The 21,197-nt window shown below is 35.0% G+C and overlaps 1 protein-coding gene across 1 annotated transcript in view; it reads right to left on the bottom strand.

Annotated features, from left to right (window-relative positions):
- Positions 1-21,197, bottom strand: part of LOC148943867 (dual 3',5'-cyclic-AMP and -GMP phosphodiesterase 11A-like) — a 316,296-nt gene that overhangs the window by 91,468 nt on the left and 203,631 nt on the right. Inside the window, exon 4 of the mRNA XM_089101266.1 lies at positions 8,356-8,487. Coding sequence (XP_088957392.1) covers positions 8,356-8,487 — 132 coding nt within the window. The remainder of the gene's footprint in view (positions 1-8,355; positions 8,488-21,197) is intronic.

The following is a 21,197-nucleotide window of genomic DNA, read 5'->3' as shown; positions in this document are numbered from 1 at the left end:
AGGGGGGTAAGTGGTCTCTCCAGACGCCCGGATACTGGTACAATACGCAGTTCCAACCTTCACGATGATCTTTGTGGGAGTCCCTAACTCTCACCGGTATATGTAGGAGGGATTTGCATACATCACAGGGCCGAGGGAGGGCTAAGCATTGTCAGTCAAAGACAACAACTGCTAAAGGCGTTCTGTTGGTACGATGGCGGCTAGGGTCCGGTGGTACTTCAATCGTAGGAAACCACCCGGGTGTACCAGGTAAGGGAGGTGCACCCGTTATATATCACCTGTCTGAAATGAGCACAAGAAATAAAGAACAAATGACACTGTGGTGGCGGCTGCGATGTTACTGGCTTGTGGGGTTGGAGCAGTGGGGTTCACCATCATGTGAGCAGCCATCCACTCTCTTTTCAGCTTTCTACCTGGCTGCATAGGGACTGGCACAGGTGGGTCTTGGGCAGGCAGCGCCGGTCTGGAATGGATGTGGGTGGCTCCCAATGGGCCAGCTATCTCCAGTTGTTGCATTGGAGTAGCCTTAGCTCTCTTTTGAGGGGGGGATGCATTGTTCAAAGTTGTCCTTAAAAAGAAGAAAAAATTTAGTATGGAAAAACTATTCCCCTTTTTACAGAAGAAAAAATTAGAACCCCCCCCCCCCCCGCTGCATCAAATCCAATACAATGATTTAAGATATAGATCTAAAAATAGTCAGCCATAAATATGATATAAATAAAAGCTAACCTAACTTCAGTGTTGCATGTCGGAATGAGCATATTAGTTTTCTTGTCAAAGGTTATACATGTCTGCACAAAAAATCCCCCCTCCCCCCTTACTTTTCTTGCAAAGAAATAGTTTTTTTTTCACCTTACAGCGAAGGTGTTAGAATTGATACATTGCCCCCCTCCTCCCGCCTTTTATTTTTATAAAAGCCTCTTAATCATCAATAAAATCCATTTGCTTTCACCAAATACAAATGAAAACAGATTATCTCGTTTAATTTAGCCAAAATACAATCTCTTTTTCAAAGTTTTTTTTAAATTACACAATCAAATGTGTCATTAATCTATGCGATAACACAAGCGCGTAAAGTCTGCTTCTAAAACTGTCCCCTTTTTCTGTAACAGGATTATAAACACAGATGGTTTTATTTAAGCCGATAAAGAAAGCACATTTTAAAAGTATGAACGGGAAAATGACATTTTTTGAAGGAAAGAACTATTTCTAATTAATGAATTAAACTTTTAAACCGAGGGGAGGGGGTAAGATGGGGTTTACATAATGCAAAATAGAGCGTATTTTACGTTTTCTAGCGACTATAATCATCATATTGTAGATTTTGTATTTTTGGGGGGAAGGCTATGCCCCCTGAAATTTGAATTTACTGGAGAGATGACTATGTAAAATTATTTTATTTGGAAATGAATTAAGAAAATTTACTAAACTGTACTTACATTATAAATCGAAGTAGCCATAGCTTCAAAGTCAATAATATTAAATGTATTATCCATGGTATGTTAAAACATTATGAAAGTTTAATCGTAATGCATGGCCATTATATATAAAATCTCAAGAACGAATGAAAATCACTCCTTTTTATTTGAATCCAACCACCAATCAAGTTATCATATATAGAATAACCTTCGCTGTCTCTGATTGGCCCTAAAAACGGATGTTGCCCAAAAAACCACTCTGGTTGTGTTATACAATCTCATCCATACTCTCAAAACATGTTTGACCACTTTATAGGTTTGCCAGCTTTTTAAAATGTGCACGTGAAACTGTGTTGCACATTCTTGTGAAATTCCTTGTGCAATTGATATCAATAACAAAAAACCAGGCTTATTGTCTTATACAACCTTAACTATAGTTTCGAAACGTGTTTAACCACTTTATATGTATAAAAGATTTGCTCGCTTTTTAAAATGTACACGTCAAACCGTAGTGCATATTCTTGTAGGCGTGAAACTGTAGTGTATATTCTTGTGCCGCAGGTGTAAGTTTTCATGTAAGTTTCAAACCTTATACACCCTTACTACTTATGACTTCTTAAGACCCAGGCATAATTTGCAATTTAAGGAAAACAAAATCTGTTTTAAACATTTTGTCATTTTATAACTTTATTTAAACCAAAATTACCAAGACTTTCTGGAATGAACATCGGTGTGTATATATATTAAATTGTCAGGGCGCATTCATTTGTTCTTTTCAGTAATCTAAGTTAAGATGGTGATTTTTTTTATCTTATAAGAATTAAAATTGTATAGCCCGAAATTAAGATTGTTTTCAGAAAAGAGTAAATTATGTTCTGGTCTTTAGAAGGTACAGAAGATGTTAACCCTACTCCCTTTGTGGTTGTTTCTGCTCTTTTTTAGTTTGACTTAGTTATTTCTTGTAATTTCTGTTTGTTTTGTGCTTCATTTATTTATTGGCAGTTATCTACGGCTGCATTACGCTTAAAAAGTTATAATTTTAAGCGTTTAATGTAGCTTTTTACTTTTATTTGATCTATTTCTTTTGTGAAAAAGTGTTTTTAGGCTAATTAACTAAAAACCAAGTTTTGGCAACTGAATGTAAGGAGCAGCAGTTAAATTATAAATGATCAGGAACTATTTGGTATAGAGGGGGTGAATACACCAGCTCCTCAGTTCCTTGCTCTTTAGGCTAAAGTTTGAATTTTTGTCCAAATTCTTTAAGAATAAGTCCTGAAACACATGTTCAGTAAAGTTGGAAGAACAAGTTTTTTGAAAGCACCAAATAACTTTGGCATAACTGGCTAGGGACCCCTCTAATACGAAACAAAATCTGTTCGCTTTTAATGTTGCTCCCTACCTTCAGTCCGCTAGAATGGCAGTTCTATTTTCGGTGTCGCTGGTTATTTGGTTTGAAACGCCGGTCACGGGCATGACCCAGTAAGCTCAGCCAAAGTTGACCTAGCTTTAAATGGGTAGACTTCTTGAAGATGTATCTGGGGAAGATAAACAGGATGGGTGCGCGAAAGCACAGGAAGGGTGGTCTTCAACCCCCTTTGCATTCCTGGCCTTGAAACGGAGATCAGCACCACGGGTAGTCACTGTAAAGTCCAATGCTGTATTCTTTACCTTTCTTTTTTTTCCTTACTTGCAGTAGAAAAAAACTGAATTTTTCAATTTACCCTATAGGATTTGCAATATATGATGTTTATTTTAATTCTTCTCTTTATGTTTTTGGGGGTCTATGGTTGAAATTAAATAGTAATAAAAACAAAATTCCCCTTCAAGGTACTACAGACGGAAAAACCTTCTGATGTATACCTAGTGGACGTTTTCCTAAAAGAAAGGGGTGAAATGATATAATCTTCTACAGTTATCAGTGCCAGACCAAGTCCAGGAGAAATTTAGAAAAAGACCTTTTATAAGTATTTCAGGCTTTATCAAACAGTTCGTGGTAATGAACAGTAAGTAAGGAACGACCCGGCTCAATGGTAACCAAAACTCTAAAAAACTTAATTTTGATATTAATAGATACATCAAAAGAATCAGATTTTAATGTTAATTTCAAATATATAAATTTCATCAAGTCTTACCCATTAAAGTTATGCGAAGTTTGACTTTCTCACAGCTCTATTTTTTTAAACAAAAAAAGATTGGCGTTGAGGAGGGGACAGCCCCTTTCATATACGGAATAATTTATCTTCGTTTTAAGTTTTAACGGTCGTTCCTTACTTTCATTTAAAAAAAACTTGTTTTTATTTTATTTAATTTGGAATAAGGAATTCAGTCAATTTGGAATTTTGACGCAAGTTTTGACCACATATATTTATAGAACAATGTGAAGGAACCCTTCAATGTGAAGGAAAAGAAAAAAAAACTTTAAAGGTAGTTCAGGTGGTTCAACCTTCGTGTGTTCACCCAATGGTCGCTTCCTCGACTCTAAGGGGTGAATTGGAATCATGTCATATATTTTTAGCCAGGGGTGGCATATATGGGATGGGAAGGTGACACCCTCTCCAAATTTTTTCAGCCAGTCAGCAAACAAAATTAGGCCAGTGAAATATTAGAGCAAAATACCACTATTTTACTGGCTTATTTTTTTCTTTAATTAGGGTTAATTTGCAGACGGAACTATTTGCCGTCAAAGCAATGAAAGAAGATCAGTCTCGATCAGCAAAAGCAAAAATGAAGTAGTTTTAATAGCAATATCGTACAGATCAGTAGCGACCAGCCAGTCATTAAAACATACTCCCCTCCCCTAAAACATTCTGGCCCCTCCCCTTTCCCATTGAAGTCTCTGGTCGATACAATACTAAGTCCTCGACAAGAAAGTACTCGTACTTCTCTGTTCCAGCCTGTTACCTCTGGCGCACTTTTATCCTATGGAAACCTTGCTACAGTTGCCGATAATTTGATATTTTCAAAATATTTTCATTAAATTTTATCTTACCCTACTATAATAACTCAACCCCCCTAACCACAAAAAAAATTGGCAAAATGTAAAAATTAATGCTATAGGACTTTCTACAGCAAGTATTGAGCCTATATTTTGGAATATGGGCAGATGCAAAATGCAATTCCTTCTTTTTTTCATTATTTTTATTGGTCCTACTTTCACTTTGGCAACTCAATTTTGCATGTAGGGGAGTTTTCCGGGGGAGATTTTCCGAATGATTGCGTTTTTCCAGAAGTAATAAGGATTGAAGCCTTAGTTTTGTTGGTATATGAACGCGAGAATCAGTAACTGATTGTGAAATTTTGGACTAGAGATTAATAAAAATTTAAAAGAAATCCTATCATAAATTCAATTAATTGCTAAATCTTTTGTCTTCCGATAAATGACTTAATGTGCAACATATCGTTTTTTTACTTCTAAAATCTCCCTGAAAATTTGAACTGAGACAATACTGTTAGAGTTGAAAGTCGTTTTCTATTTATGATCTGAAAAATGCACTTTGTAAAAGCAATAAACATGGTCAATTATTGCTTGTGAGAGGTAATATCAAAGCAAAATATGGTCTCCTCGAAGTAACTCTAATAGCTTTTTTTCCCTACGTGGATCAGTTGCGAAAATTGTATTTTATTGATGGGGGTTTTATTTGTTTTTATCTTTGCTTCTCTTGTGCTGAAGGCGCCTAGGTTGGATATAGGCAAAATATCCGCGTTGATTTATTTTTTTAACTTTTTCTCTACTCGCCGCAGTCTCGTTTGTCGTTTTTTATCTCTCTTTGTTAAGTATTATGCTCAAAACCAAACACAATAAAGATGCCAAACAATCTCGGGCATTAACAAAGAGAATAAAACTATTCAAACAAACTGACCTAAGATTGTCGTTTATTCTTGCAAAGAGAGGTTAAAAAGGGTCAGTTCTTGTCAAAACGGCAAATAATCCCGTTGCCCAAGCAACAGTCAATTTGTGTAAATGAAACCTTTCTTGTAAAAGGGAAAGAATCTTAGCCTAGCAATTTTCTCGATCCGAAGCATAGCAGAATCTCCATCATGAAGTGCTGAGGAAAAGAATAATAAAAACAAATCATTTACAAAACGTGTCTATTGTTTCTCCAAAGAAACCGTACAAAAAGTATTTTATATTCAATCCTTTTTTGCTGATATCTTTTCTCAGAACAGCAGCAACAAATCCTATGGTTCCCGGGGATCGTTGCAAGTACTATGAATAATCGCTGACAAATGCAGAAAACACTAATGATAATACTTTTGCTAATGAAAGCGAATTTTGAAATTTTTAGCCCCCCGAACGAATTACATCATGTACACGCAATAAAAAAGTACTGTTAGACAGGTTCTTTGTCATTTGATTCTTTCACAGGGCCAAAACATAATTTCCACTTTTGTGAAAAAAATATAAATGTTTTCACTTTTATATCTTTAATAAAGCAAATATTATTAACATTGTGATTACTAAATACCAGTATATGTATATTAAACTGACAATGCACATTCATTTGTAATTTTTTCAGTAAAGTGCAAATTATGTTCTGGCCTTGGCAAGGTATAAAGGTTTTGAGCCTACTCATGTTAATTTCTACTCGTGTTGACTTTGGCTCAGTTATTTATTGTATTTTCTGTTCGTTTGGAGTTTCATTTATTTATCGGTACTGATTTGTGGTAGTTTCACGCTTGGTAGATTATTTGATTTAATTTTTGATCATTTTTGGTTTAATGGTGTTCTTTACTTTTCTTTGAATAACTTATTTTGTGGAAAATTTTTTTAATTAATTTCTGTTCGTTTTATATTGACATAGTCTTTACAGGGAAAAAGAAAACAATACTTTAAACCTTTTTTTTAAGACTTTATAGTTTGACCTGCTATTTGTATGCCGGAGAAAAATTTTCAGCAATTTTTAAGAACATTCACCGTTTCAAAATCTGGACACAAATAATGGTGTTTAATTTAATTTCATACCTCCTCTAGTTGATCTGAAATAGTAAACTTGAATGCATTCGCAAAAAAATATGTTTACTTTCTTTGATAGCTTGGATACACTTACCCTATTTTGATTTGGTTAAATATTAAGAACAGAAATAAACCCGAAAGTAAAAACATAATACCCTCAGTCGCCCGTGGGATACTGCTGAGATGCCTTATTGGGAATTAGCATTAACACAGTACAGTGTGATTTAATCATAAGGCAACATTTAGATTTTAAACATAATGGGCAAATGGAAGGGTGGGCGTAGAAGGGGGACTAGTTGCTCTCCAATCACTGTCGATTATTAAAAATGACAATAGCCCTTACTATTTTCAATCGAGTGAGCCCTTTTCAAAGTTCTTACGACAACTCCTTCAATACAAAGTGCCCAAGTCTAAAAAAAAAAAAAAAAAAAAAAATACATTGTACCCACATCGATCTTTATTATAAAAATGTCAAGCCTTCCAATCAAATTTGACTATTAAAAAGGGCATTAGCCCTTTCAATTTTCAACCGAATGAGCTCTTTTTGAGTTTCTACGACAACACTTTTTATAAACACCTTACGTGCCCGAAGGGCATAAGTTACAACCCTTGCCCTGAGGGCTGTGATGGGGTTATCATCCTCAAAACCCTAATTTTCAGAACTTTCAACTACGTTAAACAAAACGGCTATCTCAAAATGTTGATTGGAAGTGTTTTATGAAATGGTGGGCGTGAGAGGGGCGTTAGTTGCTGTCGAATCACTTTCAACTAACAAATCGGCTAGGACGGCTTATGCATCAGGGATCCTAAATAAAATCTTAGTGTTCTAAATCAATTTGGCGAGAACGATAAATTACAAAGACGAAAATTCAGGCTTTTTTAATTGGCTAGTGACGTGCAATGACCAATGCTAATTTGAGATATTATCGTCAAGGAAACATAATAAAATTGCATAAACTTGATCCCATTATGGATAATAAGATTAAGTTTCAGTGTGTCCTTGATGGGAATCGCACTTTCCAATATCCAATATAAGTTCGCCCAGGGACAAAACATAAGACCAATTTGACCATTTGATTTTCATTCAAAACGACCTTTTTTGGTATTTTCATTGGAAAATGAAAAAAACTTTACTCACCAACCCGCTTGAATTTTGAAAAATAAATTTTACACCCCCTCCCCCTTAAACCTGTTAAATAAATTTGAACCAGCGTCACTGAAAAGAGTTCAACTCAGTTAGGAGAAATAGGAACAAAAAGGAAAAAAAACAGCTGTGTGTCCTGTGTGCATTAGTACACTGCTCATCCGATCACCAAAAAACTTTAATAGGTTACTAGGTAAACTCTTGTGAAGATGATAGATATAAGTTTTTTGCCTTCCCCGAAGAGTCCACTTAATCTTTTGGATTCATTTAGCACTGACTGAAAATAGAGACCCTTCAACGTGAATACTTGATCGTTGTTTCTGTTCACATAACTCAATTTTGAATATTAAATATCCATATATGCCCTAGAGGTAAGATAATCATCCCAACCTAATTTTGCAAATACTTTTAAATTTAACATCACGATGGTTATTTTCAATGTGACGAAGAAAATTTTCGAAGGGGAATTGTCAGGGCATAGTTTTTCAGCAGAGATTTTTCCACCGAGGGATTTTTAGGGAGGATTTTCCTTGGGAGGATTTTCTATGGAGAAGGATTTTTTCACGGGGAGAGATATTTCTGCAGGAGGAGGTGGAATTTCCTTGAATTTCCTTTCTTTTGAATTCACAGCAACGCGTGATGGGTAAGCTAGAGCAAAATAAAAATTTTTTTTAGGGGTGATATCTTAGACCAAATTGTCTGTAAATTAAGACATAAACAAAAGTATATTATCCATCTTCAAATTTAAAGTTTACCCATTATTTATACCCCTGTAAACTTTAAGGACTAGGTGTAGAAACCAAAGCTCGTAAATAGCTGCACTGAAACCCCATTCTCACCTTTGATTCGATTAAGAGTGAAAGAAGTCCGATAGATGATGGGGGCAGGGAGACAGACTTCCGTATTTCTTTTAATCCAATTCTTCTGACTTGGCTAATTCCACTCTCCTTAGGCCGGGAAGAGGAGCCTTCCTGCAAAATGAAAATCAGCGTAATTCAGTCTCATGTAAATTAAATTTTGACACTTGCAAGCAAATAACGAGGAGAAGGCCTATAAACCCAATTTCAAGGAGTAAAGCTTACATTTTTTTTAGTAAGGCACTAAAGCATCCAGGGGATTTTCATATGTAACAGTTTTCTTCTTCAAAATTTCAAAATTTTTTCAAATTTTCTTTTCAAAATTTGTTAATATTTCATTCCCAGCATTTTTGTTGGAAGGTCTTAACACTCAACCTTTTTTTTTTAATCTGTGCCAATACATATTACCCTGAGGAATTTCGTGTTTCTTTTTTCCAAACCAGAAGTTTCTTGATTTTAATATAACTTCTTTGTCATTCACCACTTGAAGAACAACAAACAATCTTTTCGTAGATACCTCTTTGTAGGAAAAACAAACAACCTCTCTGTATATACCTCTTCTTATGTAGGTTTGTCCTCTTTTTTCTTTTGATGTTGCAGGTAGTTCCATGTCTCGTCAACTTTTCTTATAATTATTGAAATAATTAAAAAAGAGATAGGTGTGTCAGTTAAAAGACAAAAGATATATTTGATTTTTTTTTCTCTCTGGAAAGGGATCTTTATGTTTTAAAGGGTATTAAAATAAACATATTTTCAAAGGTAAGCAACATATAACCTCGAACAAACTGAACTTTCACTGTGTATAAAGAGGACTTCCCCTATCAGTCCCCACTCTTTACATAAGTTTAATCGTTGCTAATTGGCTTCGCCCAGGCTCCAGGACGGGGCATGTGGCAAGCTTGTATATATTTGATTTTCCAATTACGTAGCTATATATTCATCGCGTTATTGTTTAGTTCTCAGTCATGAGGTGTCAACTCAGTAATTTCAACTGAATTGAAAAATTCTGGCGTGAAATCCATTTCTCATTGATCTTAATGCTTAAAAAATCTACATTTCATAGGATTTGTTTTCTTCTCTGACTTGTTGTGATTTTCAGTGTTGTTTCTGTTCTAAACGTATATTTTATTTACGATATAATGTTATTATCCCTGTTACTTTTTTTCAAACCGCAGGTTTTTCTATCCACTATTTTCATTTGGGTTTTATTGTGATGCTTGTTTTCATATGATTTCTAGGCGCAGATCTCGCTTGCCCATCAGTTTTATGCATCATTTCCTCAGACGTTTTCCCATGCCTTTTGCTTTAACTGTTCGGATTCATTGAAAATTATGTGTAACCTGGTTTGACGTCATAAATAATAAAAAAATATATATCCCAGCTATTCCCTAGTTATTGTAATTTTGCTTTAATTGTGTTGTTATATAATCTAGTAACAACCAGGAATGCTCCAATTCTATGCCCTCTCATAAATGTCTACATGAAGCATTGGCATAATCGGCTTTTTATTCTTTAGTTTCGAGTCGTTTTTATTCTTTAGTTTCTTTAGTTTTTATTCTTTAGTTTCTTTTTATTCTTTAGTTTCAAATCAGCAATTTCAGTCAAATTAAGGAATTATGCCGTGAATTGAATTCTTCATTCCTTTTTAACCTTTACTGACGCTAAAATGATGCCTTACTTATTGCATTGTAATTTCTGAAATATCTAAATTAAGCCATAAGGTTCAAGGTTCAAGGTTTAATTTTAAAATATCTGTACAAAATAGACATAAATACAGGGTAAACGCCGGAGACACAAGGTCGAATGACAAAAACCCCGTACATTAATCGGAATAAACCTGTTTAACAACAAAATAATGAATAAGAGTTATTCCATGACTCACCAATAGACGGACACCCACCCCACAAACCCACCGACACCGGGCAAAGATCAACCGAAAATACCAATGAAAAAAAAAAAAAAAATACCAACGGGCGAATAAGGGTAACCGATAACCGGCATCTCACAGGGCAAAAAACCCAACAAAACAATAATATCAAATGTACCCAGATTTCAATATATTATTAATTCTTAAAATTATTTATAAGGATAGAATGAAGTTGCTTTTTTATATTTGGAAGAGATTTGCTGCAATCAATAAATAATCAATATGCTGCAATTTGCTGCATAGCATAATAATCATGTTATTCTTTAGTTTTAAGTCACGTTTTACCTTGAAATTCAATTTCATTTATTGCTGTTTCTTGTTCCATGCCTTTTTCTTTAGCTGTTCAGTGTCATTTGTCATCTTGCGTAATTTTATGCATGTCAAAGATGTATAAATGTAACATCACGCATAGTTTTTGACCTGAATTCAATATTTTTTCTGTTTATCCTTCACCGACACCAATATAATTTCCTTCCAATCCGGGCTGGTATTTAGGCGTGAATTCATTTTCTTCCTCCTGAGTATCATTGCAGACACTAAAATTACAATTTTTCATTCTAGGTTGAAAACTAGCAATTTCAATTGAATTAAGTAATTCTGGTGTGAATTTAATTCCTTTTTGCTTTTTATCCTTCATAGACCTACTCACGCTTAACTAAGACGTTCCTTCGTTCCGAAGGCCGAAAAAAAATTTAGACCTTTTTACTGACTAAAAATTTCACACAGAATGACAAATTAGGTCGAAATTGCTTTTTAGATAAACAAAAATGAACAGTTTAAATATAAAATATTTTGACCAATAAAATGTTTCGTTCTTTCTACTGACTTAGAAATTTAACTTTTTATACAAACAAAACAAAGATTTCATATATAAAAATCTTGAGGTTAAATAATGTTTTGCTCTTTTTACTGACTTAAAAATTCACAAAAAAAAAATTAGGTGGAATTTGACTTTTCTGATAAACAAAAACAAAGAGTTTATATTCAAAAGTCTTGTGGCTAAGAATTGTTTCATTCTTTATACTGGTTTGAAATTTCACACAGAAAACATCAGGTTAAATTTAACTTTTCATACGAACGGAAACAAAGAATTTATATTTAAAAATATTGTGGCTAAAATATATTTCTTTTTCTTTTAATAGTTTTATTTTTTACACAAGAAAAAATTAGGGTGAATTGAACTTTAGCCAAGAAAAAGAAAGAGTTTATAATATTGTGGCTAAAAAATGTGTTGTTCATTTTAGTGGCTTAAAATTTAACACAGAACTCCCACCCCCTCAATTTATGTCCTAATCGTAAAAGTGTATATGAAGAAATTTTTGACGTGCTTTTTAGGTTTATTTTATAGATAGTTAAAATTTAAAAAATTAGGTGGATTTTAGCTTTTCTGATAAACAGAATCAAACAGTTTAGATACAAGATTCTTGTGGCTAAAAAATATGTCAGTCTTATTATTGGTTTAAATTTTTGTTAAGATTTACTGGCCTTCTATTAATATTATTTTTTTTACTGAAAGTAAGGAGTGATATTAAAACTTAAAAAAAACAACAGAAATTACTCCGTATAAGAAAGGGGCTCTGCCCTCCTCAACGCCTCGCTCTTTACGCTAAAGTTTGAATCTTTGTTACAGCTCAACTTTTTAAAACAAAAAAACTTTAGCTTAACGAGTGAGGCGTTGAGGAGGGGACAGCCCCTTTCATAGAAGGAATAATTTCTGTTCGTTTTAAGTTTTAATGTCGCTCCTTACTTTCAGTTAAAAAATTTCTGAACGTTTGTCAACTAATGGAGGTTCGAATTTGGCTTACCGTCTATAAAAAATAAAAAAAACTGGATATAAATTTTGCCAGATTTATTCCGTATATAAAGGGTTTCCCCCTCCTAAAAACCTTGCTCTTTACGCTACAGCTTTTAACACTTTTAAAAAAGCTTCCTATTCTACTTGTACGGCCCCCGTGTTTCAGTGATGCTCTTAAAAAATTGGGACAAACATTCAAATTTTAGCGTAAAGAGTAAGGTATTGAGGAGGAAAAAAACTGAAAAAAATTCTTTTAAATGTTTTCACTTTTCTAATTTTAACAAATCAAAAATCAATTAAGATTTTAAGGAATAAATATCAGCATATGCATATGAAACTGACAATGTAGATTTTTTCAGTAAATTCATTTAAATTTTATCAGTAAAGTACTAAGTATATTCTGGTTTTAAGAAAGCTTGGGGTTTAGAACCCTACTCACATTAATTTCTGTTGTTTTTGAGTTTGACTCTTATTTATTTTAATTTCTGTTTGTTCAGGTTTTATTTATTTATTGATACTAATTTGTGGTAGTTGCATTCTTGGTAGATTATTTGATTCTATTTTTGTTCATTTTGGTTTTATGGAGTTCTGTACTTTTTTTTCAAAACTTATTTTGTTGTAAAAGTTTGTTTAATAAATCACTATAATAAGCTGATTCTTTTGATATATTTATTGATAATAAAATTACGTTTTTCTAAAGTTTCGGTTATTATAAAGCCGAGTCACTCCTTATTTACATTTCGTTACCACGAACTGTTTGATAAGGTACTTAGCATGCCTCATACTAATCATAAAACATTCAAAAAATGTGTCGAATGTCACCACAAACAACCTGTCATAATTTCAGATGATGACAGAATTATCCAACAAAACAAAATTTATCTCTAGCATATCTTTCCTGGCAGTGACAAATTCTTCAATTGGTTTCTCGTGATTCTTAGACGTGCTCGATATATTCATCTGCTAATCCCAGCAACAAAACTGGGGACAGAAAACAAACTGAATAAAAGAAATATAGAAACATTCTTCGTAAGAAACCATTCGATTAAAAGAGTTTTATTATTTTTTACTCGCTTATAATTCACACAGGAGAGATGAAATCACAGTTAAAAGATATACAAGCGTATAAGTCAATGTTTAAAAATGGGATCACCCATTAGCGTCCATACCATACAACCGTCCAACACCGTCCAACACCGTCCAACACCATAAGCGTCCCTTGAACGTATTTGTGATGAAAATGGTGCAGTTTTGAAAGAAGTTTTGCCAAGTTTATTGAAGATAAATTTATTCAATTGGTTTTTTAACCCAAATCTTTTAAACGAACTGAAATTTAAAACTGATAAAGGATTGCCAAAAATAACGTGTTTATTTTAAAGTTCAATCTCTTTCTCCAGATTTTATTTTTTCTGAGTAACAAGTGTCTTAAACGGGACTTTATTTGCTAGTCAAGCTACATAAAATTGTTTTTGGAAGGAAACGATAGCGAGGTGAAGCAGCAAATTTATCGGGTTGCTCAACAGAACATTCATATAATACAGTTTGTGACTGTGAGTGAAAAACTTCTGTAATTTTTTTATTTTACTAGTGGGATATTAAAACCAAAATTTAAGAAATTCTGGTTGAGTTTATTCTAAAAATAAAGATAAACGTAATTGGCTGTCAAAAATACGTCATATATGTTATCTATTCATCATCTGTGCGTAATATAGGCGTCATAGATCACGAAAATCCGTCATAAAAGCCAAAAACACTAAAGTACACGCTTTACTATGGAATTAAAACAAAGTAATCCCTTTTTTTCCCGTTACACTTTTTGTAGTGAAACGATTTCTGTGTTTCTCTTTACTTGAGCTTTCTAATCTCCGATGGAATTAAGAAAACGTGGGGAAAGTGGGAACTCTCCGGGAAAGTAGAAAAGAATTAGTATTTGTTTGCCTCTGGATATTAACTTACAAAAAATATTGTTGATAACTTACCAGAAAATTGTTTGTTAACTTACCAAAAAGTAATTGATGAGCCTAGGGAAGATCGTCAGTTATTTCTTCAAAAATATTAATTAATTTAGATAAAATCCTTGGAGTACAGTGTTTCTATTATTAATAATTTTAAATTATTTCAAGATAGAGGCTTTTTAAAAGCGAAAAGCACTACAAAGCTTTAAGATGTTCCTAACACCCTTAAATGATATATTTCAACGATTTCTAAATGAAAATAGTGACAAAATCTGTAGAGGATTCTGTCTAAATCCAATCTGTCAAGGAAAACGTCTAATTTAGTGCAAGGAAAAAGGCTTGTATGCACAGATTTTTAATTCGGCTCATTGGTTTAAGCAGACTTCAAACAATTCTTTGCAATGAAATGTAATTAAGGTTCAACCAAGCTTGATAGTAACTGGAACAGCAAAAGGAAGGGTTTCGTTTAACGATGCACACAATAGAAGAATTGGCTGTTTATGATGACCTTTAATTATATTTAAGATATTTAATTATATAATTAGTTACCTAACTACTAATTAAATAATAATGAAATATTAATTATTTACTAATCACCAATTGGATAGTTAAATATCTTTAATTAGATAGATTTAAGCTTCATCAAGTTTAAAGTTACCCTTCGAAAACTACGAGCCCAAGATATTTTATTCAATTTTCAAAAGTTGAGAAGACCACCCCCCCAAAAGGTGAAGGGTCTTAATGAAAAGTTTACGATCAAATTCAGCATTGAATTTATACTTTATTTAATCATGGTATAATAACCTGATAATTGATCAAACCAATGATTCCAATTGAAAGTTACAGCGAATGGCAAATGGGAATGAAGTAAAACAAAATCTGCCGTTAGAAGACATGCGAAAACAAGCAAGATCTATTGAATTGGAAAAATTTACAAAGTGATTAAAATTACAGTGATTAAAATAAAATAAAATAATGAAGAAACGGCACTAAATAAAAAATTAATAAAAATAAGTCAATTTAATGCTGGGATCACTGATCGCCTCCCAAGAGAATGGAAATCCTGTAAAAGCCAGTTTTCTTTGAAGGACAAACAGGAAAGAGGAAATGAATTCATTAGTTAATCCAAACAACTGAAAACAAAAGACATTGAAAAAATACCTAAGGTAATGATGAACGAACAAAATTTATACTTGGAAGACTTACAATAAGGATTTATCACACGAACGTAATCACACAAACGAACGTAATTCATAATAAAATCTGAAGTTTTAAGGTATGCGACAACGAGCACAATCTTATCGAACCTGAAGCTTCCGCAAAACAACAAAATTATAATGGAATGAAGGAGCATGTTATTTAATTATGGCTATAAAAAGTTTGTGGTAACGAAATGTAAGTTAGGAGCGAACCGACTCAATAGTACCCTAAAGTCTTAAAAACAGAAATTTGATACCAATAGACTTAAAAAAATATATTTTTATACTAATTTCAAATATATAAATTTCATTAAATTTCATTTTACCCATCAAAGGTTACGAGGCTGAGAAAATCTTTCCTGATTTTCGAAAAAAGAGGAAACAGCCCCTAAAAGTCAAGTGATCTTAATGAAAATCAAACGTAAGATTCAGCTTGTCAGGAAACCCTGCGAGAGGTTTGTCAAGCTTCTAGAAGTAAGTCTATTTCCTTATTAGATTAATTAAAAAACTTTGCACTTTGCTGAAAAAATATGAATGTTTTTACTTTTATAACTTTAATAAATCAAATAATTTTAACATTTTAATTACTAAATTTCAGTGTATGTATATTAAACTGACAATGCAATTTCATTTGTATTTTTCAGAAAAGTGCAAATTTTGTTCTGGGCATTGGAAGGCATAGGGGTTTTGCGCCCAACTTATGTTAATTTCTGCTTGTTTTAAGTTTGACTTGGTTAATTATTGTAATTTCTATTTGTTTTGGGTTTCATTTATTTATCGATGCTGATTTGTGGTAGTTTCACACTTAGTAGATTATTTGATTTTATTTGCTCATTTTTTGCTAAACGGAGTTCTTTACTTTTCTTTGAAAAGCTTATTTTGTGGAAAAAGTTTTTCTAATTAATTTCTGTTCGTTTTATATTGACATTGTCTTTTCAGGAAAAAGAAAATAATACTTTAAATCTCTTCGTTTTTTAAGACTTTATAGTTTGGCCTGCTATTGGTATGCTGGAGAAAAATTTTCAGCAATTTTTAACAACATGCAGCCTCTTAAAAATCTGGACACAAATTGTACTGTTCAATCTAGTTTCATGCCTCCTCTAGTTTGCCTGAAATAGGAAACTTGATACCATTCGCAAAAAATTCTGTTTACTTTCTTTGATAGTGTGGATAGGCTACCCTTACGCTCTTTTGATTTGTTTAAATTTCAAGAGCAGAAGTAGCCCCAAAACTTTGAACATAGTACCTTCAGTCGTTCTTGGGATACTGCTGAGATGCCTTATTGGGAATTAGCATTATCAGAGTGCATTTTCATTTAATCTTAAGGCAACATTTAGTTTTTAAACATATTGGGCAAACGGGAGGGTGATCGTGGGAGGGTGGGAGTGGAAGGGGAATTTGTTGCCATGCATTCACTTTCGACTATTAAAAAGGGTATCAGCACTTTCTATTTTCAATTGAATAAACCCTTTTCAAAGTTCCCACGACAACTCCTTTGATACGAAGTGCCCTGGTCTAAACAACAACAACAACAAAAAATAATACATTATGCCCACATCGATATTTACTATAAAAATGTCAAGTCTTCCAATCACTTTCGACTATTAAAAAGGGCACTAGGCCTTTCGATTTCCAATTGAATGAACCCTTTTGGAAACGGCAAAGCTTTCTATAAACACCTCATATGCCCCCAGGGCTTAAATTACAACCCTTACCTTAAGGTCTGTTAGTGTGGTTGTCATCCTCTAAGACCAAATTTCCAGAACTTTCAACAGCGTTAAACAAAATGGCTATCTCTAAAATTTTGATTGGATATTTTTGGGGAAAAGGTGGTTGTTAGAGGGGTGGTAGTCACTCTCCAATCACTTTCAGCAATTAAAAATGGCCTTTCAATTTCCAATCAAATGAGCCCTTTTGAAGTTTCTACGACAAAACTTTCAATAAAAATCTTATATGCCCCCAGGGCATAACTTACAACCCTTGCCCTGGGTGCTGGGGGGTGTCATTCTCAAAGACCTAATTTCCAGAACTTTCTACTACGTTGAACAAAATGGTTATCTGAAAATTTTGATTCGATGTGTTTGGAGGAATGGTGGGCGTTAGAGGGGGGTTAGTTACCCTCCAATCACTTTCGACTATTACAAAGGGCACTATAGATAGATAGATAGATAGTTTATTTTAGCCCACCAATAAAACAAAAACATGGCGGAGTAAGGGAAAAACAAAAGAAAAAAAAACATTACTTCAAAAATAAACGATTAAATTATATACACTATATACATTCACAGCTCGTACATGACGTGCAACGGAAGGAAATCGTAAAGGTGCTCCAGTGCACCTTTTCTAGCATTGGTTTCCTGCGTTACCACAACTTCACGAGGCTCTGGAATAAGATACTTGTCCAAGAGAAATTTATTTCTCTCGAACAGCGGTACTCGTAACAGAAATTTTTAATATTTGCAGAACGCAGATCTAGCCTTTAGTCGCTCTGTTTCCGTAAACCATTCCCATACAGGGGACAGGTAAAGAATATGTGGGAGTGCCACCGCTCTATATAGCCTCGCCAGAATTTGCCGATTGTATGAATACTTCAGGGGAGCCAGTTTAGCATAGCTAATTCGTAGGTTTGACATGAGGGTGTCAAGGCAAAGAATTCTAGTTGCTTTCTTATCTCGACCGTACAAAAGACCTAAGTATTTAAGCGACGAAGACGGTGCAATAGTAGCGCTGTCTACTGAAACAGTTGGTTCTGGTGCATCCCGTTTCGTTGAGTTGAAAACCAGAAATTCAGTTTTCTTACCATTAACTTGCAGACCAATAGCTCTATAGCCAGATACAAGCTTATCTAAATTATCCTGCAATAGACTCAGAGAAAAACTCAACATAAGTAAATCATCGGCATAGCTTATTAGACTCAGATCACAAAGATCAAGGCTAAGCCCACCAGAGATTTGTTTCGTAACCTTAGAAGTCAAAGTGTTAAATAATATCGGACTTAGAACTGAGCCTTGTCAAAGCCCTCTATTTAGTTTAACTGGCGCACTAAGTCTTTCAAGTCCGAGTTTCACTCTTATATAGCTATTAGAGTACCAATAGGATAACATAGCTACTATATTGGTGTTCACGCCAGCATCTAGCAGGGTCTGGAAGACGGCGGACTGGATGACTGAGTCAAATGCAGCAGAAATATCGACACTACATACATACACGGACAACCCAAGTAGTTCAGCCTTAGCAAGAATACGCTTTAGAAGTCTATGGGCAAAAGCGCAGCTGAGATATTTTCGAAATCCAAACTGTCTGTGGTCTATAACACATTTCGATGCAATTTCGCTAAGAACCAATCTTTCCAACACTTTGCTCAGCGTACTTGAGACAGTAATAGGCCTATAGCTTCCACACTCATTCGCGTTTTTTCCTTTCTTGAGGATATTTGTAACAACCCCGGTAAAGAACGAGTTAGGAACGGTCGCACTTTCTATACACATCTGAAAGAGTAGTTGCATATGCTGAAGCAAAAGCGGGGAACCATTGCGTAGATGATTACCACTAACACCATCAAGACCGGGAGCCTTGTTACCCTTTAACTGGCTAACAGCCCTTGAAACATTATTTTTAGAAACCACAAAATAATTTCTCTGTTTCAGAAGCGAATCAAGACGTGATTTTAACGATTCATCGTATTCTTTTTCCAAAGGAATAGTTTTTGACCCGAAAACCTTCGAATAATGTTATAACCACTGTTCTTCAGGTACTGTGGCACAATGCTTTGGCTGCACTCTACTGCTTGAAAACTTTTTCCACATAATTTGCGGGTCGCGGATAGCCTCTTTCGAAGCAGTTTCTGCTTCCTCCACTTTAAGCTCATCCACACATGCTTTGTATTCTCTCTTTGTTTTACGAAAGAGATTGAAAACAGTACCTGACCTAGGCTTGCCGGATTCGCGCCACACTGAGTACCACATCTTAGACCTTCTTTTAGCATGATTCACGTAAGGATGGTCGCTCCATCCCCTTTTCCTAGCACCTTTCTTAATAACTGCACTAGGTACAGATGCAGACTCAGCAACTTTTAGCGCGTGGGTGATTTCAGCACAATATGTGCTGAGTGCAATTTTTTCATCACACCCATTGACCAGAAGCTGAAATGGAACTTTTATTTTGCCCAAAATTTCGTCACACGTCGACTGATACAGATCAATATTAATCTTTTTCCACTCGCGTCTTTCTATGTAACCTCGATTTCTTGGTTTCACTGCGCGACTAAAAGGAACACGGAACTTGAGACCGAGATGGTCACTTGCTGTATGCTCAGAATCCACCTGTATAGGCGAGGGGATAGTGAAGTTTGAAAAGACGTGATCAATATTGCTTGTGCTTCCTGAGTTGTGAATGAACGTAAAGTTTTGATCTTTAGTGTAAAGAGTACATTCACTCGGGATACATGTCACAAGAGCGTCTTGTAACTTTCCTTTCAAGAGAGGGTCACACTGGAAGTCACCGCAGACTAAAATCCGCGAATTCCCCAGTTTGCGGAGCAGTCTTCCGAGTCGACCGCAAGCCTCGGTATACCGTTCTTCACTGAGATCCGTGTTCATGTTCGTTGGTAGGTAGACACTGACCAGCGTGAAAGCACTGGGGCCAGGGACCTCAACTGCTAGGTAGAAATCGCACGACTCAAGTTTACGACAGTCGATACTGTCGTCAACGAATATTCCGCCACTAGGGCGGCCCCTTGCACTGGAGCGCTTAGCCTCATGAATGTGCACAGATTTATCAGGAATTGACTGAATAAGCCCAAAGTTATCGGTAGTTAACAAGTGTTCTTGGACGCAAACAATGTTATGTGCTATGCACAAGTTCTTGAGATAGTCCAGTTTGGCAGCATTATGGCCGTAAACATTGCGGCAAAATATAGATAGTTCGTTCATTTTCGGGTTTGAGGATAAGCTTTCTGTATTGCTCGTCGGACTGCTGGGCACTGCAGACTAAAGCTAGGGTGACCATTATTAGGCTCCGGGCACAAAGCGCATTTCACTGTTTGAGAACGGCAGGAGCTCTCTCTACTGTTCTCATGGGAACCAGCACATCTGGAACAACGCATGGTACTGGTGCAGTCTTTAGCAAGATGATCAAATGACTGACACTTGAAACACGGCTTGGGAATTTGTCTGAATGGCAAGACTTTGATGTGAGTATAACCAATGAATAACCCACAATTGATTGCTGCATTTCGGGAGTCGGCGTCACTGAGGGTAAGTTTGACTGTCTCAGATTGTCCAAACCGCTTGGCACTGACTAGCTTGGGGTTAACAGAGACAACATCATCTTCTGTTGTGGCAAGAGGCACGAACTTAGCGATCGCGAAGAACTTTTCCTCACGAAAAGAAGCACTTATGTCAGGGAAGGACTTCAGGGAGTTGGCGAGTGAAGCTGCCGACTTGGGGCTTTTCATTTAAGCGACCAGACCGGACTTGGTCAGTTGTATATGATCTATGCATCCATCACTATCATGTCTTTCAATAAACAGCTTCTGCTTGGAACAGGAGTCAGTTTCTGTGGTGGGTACATTGGTGATTAAAACCCGATGTAAAGATTTCGCAGGCTGTGGGGGGGGGCCAAACACTCTGAGATGGAAGCACAGATTTGCACTGTTCCATAACACTGTCAATCTTATCCGTGTATTCGTTAACTTTCACACACAAGGTTGTAAAAGTGTCTTGTGGAATTTTCGGTACTTCGGATAATTTCCAAATGGTGAACTGTGTCTTAAACTCAGTTACAGAGCTCAATAGTTTCACAGTATCATACATATCACTGGCTAGCGTTTCTCTCGAAGCTTGACTACGCCTTTCTTTCACATACTGCTCACCAAAACTGTCTGCTATCTCGTTCAGTTTTTCATGGTTTTCTCGAAGAATCTCCCTCATAAAAAATTTCACAGCTAT

This window comes from Artemia sp. Qi Xiang Cuo, chromosome 15 (assembly GCF_049724085.1).
Source record: "Artemia sp. Qi Xiang Cuo chromosome 15, ASM4972408v1, whole genome shotgun sequence".
NCBI classification, from domain to species: Eukaryota; Metazoa; Arthropoda; class Branchiopoda; order Anostraca; family Artemiidae; genus Artemia; species Artemia sp. Qi Xiang Cuo.
Note: the sequence above shows the minus strand (reverse complement) of the source record. Positions and strands in the feature narration are given on the sequence as shown.